Below are 11,925 nucleotides of genomic sequence, written 5' to 3'. Positions count from 1 at the left end.
CCCCTGGCCCTCAGAGACCCCAGACCCTCACAGATCCCCCGCACCCGAGAGACCCCCGGCCCTCACATACCCCCCAAACCTCACCGACCCTCAGAGACCCCCGGCCCTCATAAACCCCAGACCCTCACAAACCCCCACAGCCCACAGACACCCCCCCCGACCCTCGCAGCCCCCCCAGCCTCACAGACCCCCCTCTGATCCTCACAGACACCCCCCAGCCTCAGAGACCCTCAGAGATCCCCCAACCCTCACAGACCCCCCGACCCTCACAAACCCCCCACCCCCGGCCCTCACAGACCCCAGCCCCTCACAGACCCCCCGCCCTATCCAGCACCCCCCGGCCTGTCCCCCTCCCCAAACCCCCTCCAGCCCCCCAAATCACACACAGCGCCTGAATTACGACCCTCGGCACCATTTAATCCCCGGTAAGAGACCCCAGCCCGGGCCCGCCCCGCTCCGGGGCTCCATCCCGCGGGGTGAGGGACTCCAGCCCGGGCCCGCCCCTGCCGGGGCCCACCGGGGTGGACGGCGCCCCGGGGCCACGGTACGGCCTCGGTCCCGCGGGGTCAGGGACTCCAGCCCGGGCCCGCCCCGCTCCGGGGCTCCGTCCCGCGGGGTGACCGCGTAGATCTCGATGTCCCGCTCGGGCTCCCGCCGCAGCAGCCGCACCCCGAAGAAGGGCGGCAGCAGCTGCCGGAAGAAGCGGGCGGCCCCGGCCTCGCCGCCGCGCAGGCGGGCGCTGAGCAGCGCCTGGGCCGGCGGCACCAGCAGGTGCCGGAGGGTGCCCAGCAGCGGCCCGAAGGCGCGGGGGTCGTACACGATGTCGGAGCCCAGGATGAGGTGGAACTTGGGCGGGAAGCGGCGCTGGTCGCGGCCCCAGCGCAGCGCCCGCACCCGCGGCCCCGCCGCGGCCCCCGGGAAGTTGAGCCGGGCGTTCTCCCGGAGCTGCGGCAGCGCCGGCGGCCGGTCCGTGAGCGTCACCTCGGCCCCTGCAGGGCAGCGCGGCCGTCAGCGGCGCCCGGTAACCCCCCCAGAGCACAGTTAACCGTGGGTCAGCGGGTGGGTCAGCCCCTGGGACACCCACCCCAAAATCACAGTAAACCCCCGAGCCAGAGTGATGAACACCCTCTGGAACCTCATCCCAAAATCACAGTGAACCCCTGAGCCAGAGTGAGGAACACCCCTTCGGCCACCCACCCCAAAATCACAGTAATACCTCATCCACATCCCATAAAACCCTGAACCAGAGTGAGGAACACCCTCTGGGACCCCCATCCCAAAATCACAGTAATACCTCATCTACATCCCATAAAACCCTGAACCAGAGTGAGGAACACCCTCTGGGACCCCCCATCCCAAAATCACAATAAAGCCCCCTGTGAGCCATAGTGAGGAACACCCCCTTGGAACCCCATCTGAAAATCCCAGTAAACCCCCCCACATCCCAAAAATCCCCGAGTCAGAGTGAGGAACACCCCCACTGGATCTCCCCAAACCCTTCCCGACCCCAATAAACCCCAAGCCCAAAGCGGAGAGGGGGGTGTGGTAACCACCCGTGCCCCCCCCAGATCGCAATAAACTCCAGGGCTGCTCACAGGAGTTTCCAGTTCTGTACTGGGCGGGAGAACGGGGATCCCCCTCACCCACGAGTGTCCCCCACAGGTGTCCCCACCCTTTCCACAGGTGTCCCCCCACCCACCCCTCGCGTGCCTCCGTACCCAGCATGGCAGCGAAGATGCCCACGATGCCGGTACCGGCCCCCAGCTCCAGCACCCGCCGCCCCGCCAGCTCCAGGTTCTGCTCGCCCAGGAACCGGCACAGGGACAGGGCCTGGGGGGGCACAGAGGGGACACTGCGGGACCCCAGCCCATGGGAGACCCCCGAACCCCAAAGTCCCCCCACTGCTGCTTCTTGCGCCCCCAGGGTCTCCCCCGGTCCCCCCGCGGCCACCGCGGTGTCCCCGAGTGGCCACCACGGCCGGGATGCCCAGGGCCCCTCAGCCCCCGGTCAGAGTGCCCGTTCCCGGTGCCCCCTCCGGTGTTCCCCGTTCCCGCCATGACTCGGTAACCCCCTCCCCCATCACGCATCGCTCCCGCTGCCCACCGCGATGTCAGCCCCCGGTACCCCCCGTTCCCCACCGCCCATCCCTCCTGCCACCCCCGGCATGCCGCGTGTATCCCCCCCGGGATCCCACCCGGGATCCCACTCCCCCGGGATGTCACCTCCCCCCTCCTGGTGTCCCCGACATCCCCGTACGCCCGGTATCCTCCGGGATTTCCCCCGGTGCCGCTCACCGCCTCCCAGACGGCCCCGGCGGGCCCGAGCCGCGGCCCGTGGTGCTCCGCGATGTGCAGGACGCGCCCGCACAGCCGGAACCGGCGCCGCTCTGGGAAGCACTCGGCGAAGAGCTCGGGGTCCCGGGGGAACACGGCCCGCAGCGCCGCTTCTGCTTCCTCTCCTTGCTCCTCTTCCTCTTCCTCTTCCTCTTCCTCTTCCTCTTCCTCTTCCTCTTCCTCTTCCTCTTCCTCTTCCTCTTCCCCGTTCTCTTCCTCCCGCCCCCCCCCGGTCCCCACGTGGCACCCGGGCGCCGCCATCGTGGAAGGGGCGGGGCCGGGTCGAGCCCCCCGAATCTGATTGGCCGATCGTGCTAAGCCACGCCCCCTCCGCCGGTGATAGGACTCCGCCCACGGCGCGCGCTCTGTCCCGGCCCCCGCGGTCCCGGGGGGGGGGTTCGGTGTCCCCCGGTGTCCCCTTCCCCATCCCGGTGTCCCCCAATGTCCCCGGATGTCCCTCGGTGTCCCCCGATATCCCCTGGTGTCTCTCCCCGGTGTCCCCCAATGTCCCCCGGTGTCTCTCAATGTCCCCCGGTGTTCCCCGGTGTCTCTCGGCGTCCCTCAATGTCCCCCGATGCCCCCCGATATTCCCCGCTGTCCCCCAGTGTCCCTCGGTGTCCGCCGATATCCCCAGATGTCCCCGGATATCCCCCTGTGTTCCCTGGTGTTCCTCAATGTCCCCCGATGTCCCCCAGTGTCCCCCAGTGCTCCCCGATGTCCCCCAGTGTATGCTGGTGTCCCCCGATATCCCCCGGTGTCTCTCCCCGGTGTCCCTCAATGTCCCTCAATGTCCCCCGGTGTCTCTCAAAGTCCCCCCATGTCCTCTTCCCCATCCCGGTGTCCCCCAGTTTCCCCCGGTGTTCCCCGGTGCCCCCAATGTCCCCCGATGTCCCCTGTGTCCCCCCCCACCCCCGTGTCCCATCCCATGTCCCCGTGTCCCCTGCTGGGTCCCTGCTGTCCCTTGACCTGTCCCCTGCCCCATCCCACTGTCCCCTGTCCCATCCCGGTGTCCCCTTCCCCCCTGCCCTTGGTGGCTGCCCTGTCCCCAATGTCCCCAGGCCATCCCTGGTCACTCCCGCTCCCCTGTCCTGCCCCATCCCTGGTGTCCCCTGGCTCCTCATCCCTGTCCCCAGTGTCACCCCAGCAGTCCCTCCAGGTGTTCTTCCCAATGCCACCGCCCGTCGCTGTGCCAGTGCCACCAGTGTCACCGTGTCACTGGTATCACCGCAGCCCTGGTGCCCTGATGTCCCTGATGCCAGTGTCCTCGGTTCCTGCTGCCCATGTCCCTGTCACACCTGTGTCCCTGTCACACCTGTGTCCTTGTCCCCCCCGTGTCCCTGTCCCCTCGTCCCGGTGTCCCCAGCCCTGGTGGCTTTGCCCATGGTGTACCTGTCCCCATGTCCCTCATCCTGATGTCCCTGGTGCCACCTCCCTGTCCTCGCTGTCCCCGTGTCCCTCACCCGTGTCCCCCTGCCCCAGCTCACCCCTGTCCCTCTGTCCCTGCCGGGGAGGGTGACACGGTGCCAACCCCCCCTTTCCCCGTGCCACCACTGCCATTGTCACCCCTCCGATGCCATCTCCGCCTCGTGCCCTCGCAGTGCCACCGTGCGGGTGTCCCGGACCCTCCCTCGGTGCCACCGTGCGGGATGTCACACACCCATCCCCGGTGCCACCGCACGGGTGTGACGGACATGTCCCGGTGCCACCGCGCGGGTGTCACGGACCCATCCCCGGTGCCACCGCACGGGTGTCACGGACCCGTCCCGGTGCCACCGCGCGGGTGGCACAGACCCGCCCCTGGTGCCACCGTGCAGGATGTCACACACCTGTCCCCGGTGCCACCGCGCGGGTGTCACGGACCCGCCTCCGGTGCCACCCGAGCCGGGCTCCCCGAGCTCACGGTGACCGGGGGCTGAGGGGGTGACCCCGGGGTAATGAACAACCCGCCCCGACCCCCCCCGGTCCCGCTCGTGTCCCCCCCCGGGACCCCCCGCGCAGCCGCGTCACCGCCTGCGTCACCGGGTTAATGTGGCCCCGGGACACCGGGGGGGCGGCGCTGGGGCAGAGCGACCTGGGGGGGTCACAGAGACCTGGGGGGTACAGGGGTCACAGGGACTGGGGGGGGTCACAGGGACCGGGTCACAGGGGGTACAATGGGGACGGGGGACGGGGGGACATGGGTCACAGGGACCGGGGGTACGGTGCGGCGCGGGAAAAATGACAGGGACTGGGGGTCACAGCACCGCGTCCCCCCGTGCCCCGGCCCGGGACCCCCGCCCGGAGCCGGTCCGGGCAGCCCCGGAGGGAGCGAACGGGACGGGAAGGGACGGGAGGGGACTGGGGGGGACCGGCCGGGAAGGGCCGGGCGGCTCCGGCCCCACATTGCTCAACCCCCCCCGACACCCCCGGGGGTTCCCGGAACTCGCCCCCGGTCTGGCCGCAGCCGAATTCCCCAAACGGCCCCGAGCGGGAAGAGCCCGCGGAGGGGGGGACTGGAGAGGGACTGAGGGGACTGGGGGGACTGGGGGCACTGGGAACACTGGGAACATTGGGGGCACTGGGGGGACTGGGAGCACTGGGAACACTGGGGGCACTGGGGGGACTGGGGACTGGGAGGAACTGGGTGCGCTGGAGGGACTGGGGGGGAATCAGGGGGCACTGGAAGAACTTGAGAGGACTGAGGGGGGTGTGGGGTACTGGGGGACATCAGGGGACACTGGGATTACTGGGACCATCGGGAGGAACTGGGAGCACTGGGGAGGGGCACTGGGGAGACTGGGAGCACTGGGGGCTCTGGGAGCACTGGGAGGACTGGGGAGGGGCACTGGGGGGGCACTGGGGGCGGCACTGGGAGCATTGAGCAGGCATTGGGAGCACTGGTTGTACTGGGAGCACTGGTTGTACTGGGAGCCCTGGCTGTGCTGGGAGCACTGGCTGTGCTGGGAGCACTGGGGGGCACTGGGAGCACTGGTTGTACTGGGAGCATTGGGGGCACTGGGGGCACTGGGGGCACTGGTTGTACTGGGAGCACTGGTTGTACTGGGAGCACTGGGGCACTGGGAGGGCACTGGGAGCACTGGCTGTACTGGGAGCACTGGGAGCACTGGGAGCACTGGCTGTACTGGGAGCACTGGGAGCACTGGTTGTACTGGGAGCACTGGGGGGCACTGGGAGCACTGGGAGCACTGGCTGTACTGGTTGTACTGGGAGCACTGGCTGTACTGGGAGCACTGGGGGGCACTGGGAGCACTGGTTGTGCTGGGAGCACTGGCTGTACTGGGAGCACTGGGGGCACTGGGAGCACTGGGGGGCACTGGGAGTACTGGGAGCACTGGTTGTACTGGGAGCACTGGTTGTACTGTCTGTGCTGCGCCGCCAGGGGGCGCTGACGCCTCCAACCAGTGCTCGCTCCGCTGACAGGCTGCTCGTGACGTCACATCGCCGCGCCGCGCAGTGACGTCACTCCGACGCGCCGCGCGGTGCCGGCATGGCGGCGGCCGAGGAGAAGGAGGAGGAGGCGGCGTTGCCGCCACAGAAACGCTTCTACCGCCAGCGCGCGCACTCGAACCCGCTGGCCGACCACACCCTGTGCTAGTGAGTGCGGGGAGCCCCGCAACCGCCCGGAAATCCACCGGAACCTCCCCCGGCCCTGAGAGCCCCGGGACCGCCGTGATGGCTCCGTGCGGCACCGCGGCCACCTGGCCGCCCCAGCGCCGGGCTATCCGTCACGGCCGCGCTGGACCCCTGTTCCCCGGGTCCCGTTCCCGGTGCCCGGCCGCCGGTTCCCCGGTGCCCTTGTAGTCACCCCGGTGCCCGTTCCGGTGCCCGGGCAGTCACGGTTCCCGGTGCCCGGGCAGTCACGGTTCCCCGGTGCCGGTTCCCCGGTGCCGCAGCCCGTCCCGCCCTCAGGACATGGACTGGGCCTCGCTGTTCCCGAGTTTTTTCCCGCCCGAAGCCCCTCCCGGGACCCCCCCGGCCCGCGTGGAGTTCGCAGATGTTGGGTGCGGCTACGGGGGGCTGCTCGGTGAGCCCGGGGCACCGGGGCTGGGCACGGGGGTGGGCACAGGGGGTCTGGGGGCTTCGGGTGGGCACGGGGATTGCGGGTGAGGGGGCACGGGGGTGGGCACGGGGGGCTCCGGGGGCCGCTGGGGGGCACGTTGGGCTGTGGGTGAGGGGGCACGGGGGGCGAGGCGGGCACGGCGGGGTCCGGGTGGGACCGGCGGTGCCGCCGGGGCTCTCTCTGTCTCTCTCTCCCGGTGCTCTCTCCCCAGTCTCTCTGTCTCTCTCTCTTTCTCCCCGGTGCTCTGTCTCTGCTGGGGCTCTGACCGGGTCTGTCTCTCTGTCTCTCTCTCGCTCTCTCTGTCTCTTTCTCTCTTTCTTTCTTTGTCTCTCTCTCTCTGCCCGGGTTTTTTCTCTCTCTCTCTCTCTCTCCCCCTCTCTCACCGGTGCTTTCTCTCCCGGTGCTCTCTCTCTCCCCCCGGTCTCTCTCACCGTGGCTCTCTCTCTCTCACCGGGACTCTCACCCGGTCTCTCTCTCTCTTTGTGACCGGCTTTTTCTCTTTCTCTGACCGTGTCTCCCTCCCTCTCTCCCGCCCCCAGTGGCTCTCTCAGAGCTGTTCCCGGTCAGTCTCTCTCTCTCTCTCTGACCAGGTTTTTTTTTCTCTCTCTCTCTCTGACCGGGTTTTTCTCTCTCTCTCTCTCTGTCTCTCCCGGGTTTCTCTCTCTCTCTCTCCGACCGGGTTTTTCTCCCCCCAGTGGCTCCTCTTGGAGCTGTTCCCGTTCTCTCTCTCTCTCTCTGACCGGGTTTCTCTCTCTCTGACCGGTTTCCCTGCCCCCAGTGGCTCTCTCGGAGCTCTTTCCGCGCTCGCTGGCGCTGGGGTTGGAGCTGCGGGGCAAGGTGGCCGCGTTCACCCGCGCCAGGATCCGGGCGCTGCAGGCGGCGCAGCCCGGCCGCTTCGGCAACGTGGCCTGCGTGAGGGGCAACGCCATGAAACACCTGCCGCACTTCTTCCTGCGGGGCCAGGTACCCCCGGAGCCACAGCAGCCCTCCCCTAAAGCTTCCTGGAAACTTCTGTGCCTGACCACCTCTGAACCCATCCTGAGCCAAACCCCAAACCCACATCCTAGCTTCCTAATGCTGTGTGCTCTGACCCATCCTGGGGGCCTCAAACCAACTGTGCTGGGCTTGCTGTGCGCTCTGAACCCATCCTGAGAGACCCCAAACCCACAGCAACCCCCTTAAATCTTCCTGGAAATTCTGTGTGCTCTGAATCCATCCTGAACCCCAAACCAACAGTGCCGGGCTTCTGTGTGACCCTCCTGGGCCCAAACCAACAGTGCGGGCTTCTGGGCTCGAGACCTGGGGGCCTCAAACCCACAGCACCCCCCTAAATCTTCCTGGGAATTTCTGTGTGCTCTGAATCCATCCTGAGCCCCAAACCCAACAGTGCCTGGGCTTGCTGTGTGCTCTGAGACCCCCAAAACCCACAGCAACCCCAACAGTGCCCGGGGTTTCTGTGTGCTCTGAACCCACCCTGAGACCCCCCAAACCCACAGCACCCCTCCCCTAAAGCTTCCTGAAACTTCTGTGCACTCTGAACCCATCCTGAGACCCCCCAAACCCCCAACAGTGCCTGGAATTTCTGTGTTCTCTGACCCATCCTGAACCCCAAACCTACAGTGCCTGGGCTTGCTGTGTGCTCTGAATCCACCCTGAGAGACCCCAAAACCCACAGGAACCCCCTTTAAATCTTCCTGGGAGTTTCTGTGTGCTCTGAACCCACCCTGAGCCCCAAACCCACAATGCTGGGCTTGCTGTGTGCTCTGAACCCACCCTGAGACCCCCAAAACCCACAGCACCCCCGAAACACTGCTGGCAATTTCTGTGTCCTGTGGTCCACCCTGAGAGCCTCAAACCCCACAGTCCCTGGGATTTCTGTGTGCTCTGAACCCACCCTGAGACCCCCAAACCCACAGCACCCCCTGAACCCTATATTCCTGTGTCTGTGAGACCCCCAAAACCACAGCACCCCCCCTAAAACTCCCTGAAATTTCTGTGTTCTCTGACCCACCCTGAGCAAACAGTATTTTGTGTCTTGAGACCCCCAAAACCCACAGCACCCCCAAACTGGGAGTTTCTGCATGCTTTGAACCCACCCTGAGACCCCCCAAAACCCACTGCAAGCCCCCAAATACTCCTGGAAATTTCTGTGTGCCTGAACCCCAAACCCTCGTCCTGTGGACACCGCCCACTGACTCCCACCCTAACCCTCAGCACCCCCAACCCCCCTGAAGGACACCCCCTGAGCCCCCAGGACCCCTCTGGGGGGGAACTGAGCGGCACTGGGGGTTGTGGGGTGGCACTGGGGATGACATTGGGGGGTTTTGGGGTGGTGCTGGGGGTGGCACTGTAGGTTATAGGGTGGCACTGGGGGTTTGGGGTGACACTGGGGGGGCCGCAGGGAATGCGGATATGGGACCCGTGGAGGTTATAGGAGCCCTGCGGGTCGCACTGGGGCACAGGTCCCTCTGAACCCCCAGGCCCCTCAGCCCCCCTGCACATCGCACTGGGACCCCCCATCCCCGTGCCCTCGGGGCCTGGAGCTGGGCACTTGGGGGATTTGGGGGATTTGGGGGTTTGGGGGCTCTGGGGGGTTTGGGGGGCAGTGCCAGGGGGTGCTGCCCCCCCTGTCGGTGCTGACCCCCCCGCCGGTGCCCCCCCAGCTCTCCAAGCTGTTTTTCCTGTTCCCTGACCCCCATTTCAAGCGCACCAAGCACAAGTGGAGAATCATCAGCCCGGCCATGCTGGCAGAGTACGGCTTCGTGCTGCGGCCCGGGGTGAGCCCCCAACCCCTGGGACCCCCTGAGACCCCCTGAAATCCCCCTGAGACCCCCTGAAACCCCCTGAGACCCCCAAAGCCCCTGAAACCCCCTGAGACCCCCAAACTCCCTGAAACCACCTGAAACTCCCCTGAAACCCCCCAGAACCTCCTGAAGCCCCCTGAGACCCCCAAACCCCACAGAACCCCCCAAAACCCCTTTGAGACCCCCAAAACTCCTGAAACCCCCCCTGAGACTCCCCTGAAACCCCCAAAACCCCTGAAACCCCCTGAGACCCTTCCAAACCCCCTGAAACCCCTGAAACTCCCTGAGACCCCACAGAACCCCCTGAGCCCCCGAAACCTCGAAACCCCTGAGACCCCTCCCAAAACTCCCTGAGACCCTGAAACCACCTGAACCCTCTTACCCCTGAGCCCCCCAAAACCCCTGAGAGCCCCTGAAACCCCCCTGAACCTCCTGCAGACCCCCTGGAGACCCCCTGAGCCCCCCAAAACCCCCTGAAACCCCCAAAACCTCCTGAGCCCTCCCCCAACCCCCCTGAAACCCCCTGAGCCCCCCAAACCCTGAAACCCCCTGAAACCGTCTGGGGTGTCACCGTTTTTGGGGTACACTGTGGTTTGGGGTACACAGGGCCTGGTGTACCCGGTGGTTTTGGCGGTGGTTTTGGGGTACACTCAGTTTTTGGGGTGTCACTGTGGTTTTTGGGGTACCCAGGGCCTGGTGTACCCGGTGTTTTTGGGGTACACTGTGGTTTTGGGGTACACTGTTTTTTGGGGTGCAGGGCCTGGTGTACATGGTGGTTTTTGGGGTACACTGTGTTTTTGGGGTGCAGGGCCTGGTGTACCCGGTGTTTTTGGGGTACACTCAGTTTTTGGGGTGTCACTGTGTTTTTGGGGTGCAGGGCCTGGGGTACACGGTGATTTTGGGGTGTCACTGTGTTTTTGGGGTGCAGGGCCTTGGGGTACACTCTGGTTTTTGGGGTGTCATTGTGGTTTTTGGGGTGCAGGGCCTGGTGTACACGGTGACGGACGTGCCCGAGCTGCACCAGTGGATGCTGCAGCATTTTGGGGAGCACCCCCTGTTCGAGCCGCTGCCCCCCGGCCAACTGGTGAGGGAACTGGGGGGGCTGAACTGGGGGTACCGGGGGGACTGGGGGGAAATGGGGGTGCTGGGGGGCACTGGACACACTGAACTTGGGGCACTGGGGGTGCTGGAGGAACTGGGGGGACCTGGGGGGAATTGGGGGGTGCTGGGGGAACTGAGAGGAGCTGGGGGCACTGGGAAGAACTGGGGGGCACGGAATGGGGGGTACTGAACTGGGGGGCACTGGGGGCACTGAGGGGATTGGGGGGCACTGGAGGGAATTGGGAGAATTTGGGGGAACTGAACTGGGGGGAATTGGGGGAACTGGGGGTTTTGGGGTGGCACTTGGGGGGCTGGGGGTGGCACTGGGGGAACTGGGGTGGCACTGGGGGGTGACATTGGGGTTTTGGGGTGGCACGGGGGGTTTTGGGGTGGCACTGGGGCACAGCGGGCGCTCACACTCAGGGGCAGCGCGGGGTCACTGGGGAGGTGCCCGGTGTCCCTGACGCTGTCCCCGTTCTGTCCCCTCGCTGTCCCCTGTTCCCCCGCTGTCCCTTCGCTGTCCCCTCGCTGTCCCCACTGTCCCCGGTGTCCCCGGTGTCCCCTCGCTGTCCCCGCTGTCCCCTCGCTGTCCCCCTGTCCCCCTGTCCCCCGGTGTCCCCTCGCTGTCCCCGCTGTCCCCGCTGTCCCCGCTGTCCCCCTGTCCCCGGTGTCCCCTCGCTGTCCCCGCTGTCCCCGGTGTCCCCGGTGTCCCCTCGCTGTCCCCTCGCTGTCCCCAGGCCGCGGACCCGCTGCTGCCGCTGCTGCCGGCGGTGACCGAGGAGGGGCAGCGGGCGCGGCGGGCGGGGCGCCCCCCCAGCACCGCCGTGTTCCGCCGCCGCCCCGACCCCCCCGTTTTGTAATAAAGCCACCAAATGTCCCCAAGGCTGCTCGTGCGGGGGTCCCGGTGCCGGGAACGGCGCCGCTTCCTGCCTCAGTTTCCCCAGCGCAGAAAGCCCCGCGGGTGGCGGGGCCGCCCCCCTCCCCCCGTGCACCGGGGGCTTCCCGGGGCTTCCCGGTGCTGCCGGGCGGGGATTCCCGGGAATCGGGACCGGAGGGGGGGGGGGCAGCCGCGAGTGCCCCCCCGGGACCGGAGCGGGGTCACTGGCGGGACCGGGGCGGGGAACGGCGCCCCCAAAGCCCCGAAACAGCCCCGGGGGGCACGGCCGGGCTGGGGGGGGCACCGGGGGGTCACCGGGGAGTTTGGGGTGTCACCGGGGGAGTTTGGGGTTTGGGGTGTCACCGGGGGAGTTTGGGGTGCCGGCGGTGTCACCGGGGTTGCCGGGGGTGTCACCGAGGATTTGGGGTTCCGGGGGTGTCACCGGGGGAGTTTGGGGTGCCGGGGGTGTCACCGGGGTTGCTGGGGGTGTCTCCTGGGGGGTTTGGGGGTGTCACGGGGGATTTGGGGTGCCGGGGGTGTCACCGAGAGGGGTTTGGGGTATCAGGGAGGTTTTGGGTTTGGGGGTGTCACCGGGGCTATTTTGGGGTGCGAGGGTGTCACTGAAGGTTGATTTGGGGTTCTGGGGGTGTCACCGGCGGTGTTTGGGGTTCCGGAGCTGTTACCGGGTGGAGTTTGGGGTTTGGGGTTCTGGGGGTGTCACAGAGGGGTCACCGGGGATTTTGGGGTGCC

General features: G+C 67.2%; 2 protein-coding genes across 3 annotated transcripts; one reads left to right on the top strand and one right to left on the bottom strand.

Moving 5' to 3' along the window:
- Window positions 1-398: 398 nt before the first annotated feature.
- On the bottom strand, window positions 399-2,614 carry EEF1AKMT3 (EEF1A lysine methyltransferase 3). The gene is made up of 4 exons (XM_030967119.1): window positions 2,295-2,614; window positions 1,719-1,830; window positions 552-989; window positions 399-462 (listed from the first exon to the last, which is right to left on the bottom strand). Exons 1-4 carry the CDS (start codon window positions 2,592-2,594, stop codon window positions 416-418), a joined length of 897 nt encoding a protein of 298 aa, XP_030822979.1. The 5' UTR covers window positions 2,595-2,614; the 3' UTR covers window positions 399-415.
- Window positions 2,615-5,801: 3,187 nt separating this feature from the next.
- Window positions 5,802-11,172, top strand: METTL1 (methyltransferase like 1). 2 transcript variants are annotated; one of them, XM_030967126.1, is made up of 6 exons: window positions 5,802-5,927; window positions 6,227-6,357; window positions 7,172-7,356; window positions 9,099-9,170; window positions 10,180-10,281; window positions 11,036-11,172. In XM_030967126.1, the coding sequence occupies exons 1-6, from the start codon at window positions 5,821-5,823 to the stop codon at window positions 11,156-11,158; spliced, it is 720 nt and encodes a 239-aa protein (XP_030822986.1). In that variant the 5' UTR covers window positions 5,802-5,820; the 3' UTR covers window positions 11,159-11,172. The 2 variants fall into 2 exon arrangements, with proteins under 2 accessions (XP_030822986.1, XP_030822985.1); XM_030967125.1 differs by having other exon boundaries at window positions 9,057-9,170.
- Window positions 11,173-11,925: the final 753 nt, after the last annotated feature.

The sequence above is a fragment of the Camarhynchus parvulus genome, chromosome 29 (assembly GCF_901933205.1).
Source record: "Camarhynchus parvulus chromosome 29, STF_HiC, whole genome shotgun sequence".
NCBI lineage: Eukaryota > Metazoa > Chordata > Aves > Passeriformes > Thraupidae > Camarhynchus > Camarhynchus parvulus.
This window is presented reverse-complemented; position numbering and strand designations above follow the sequence as displayed.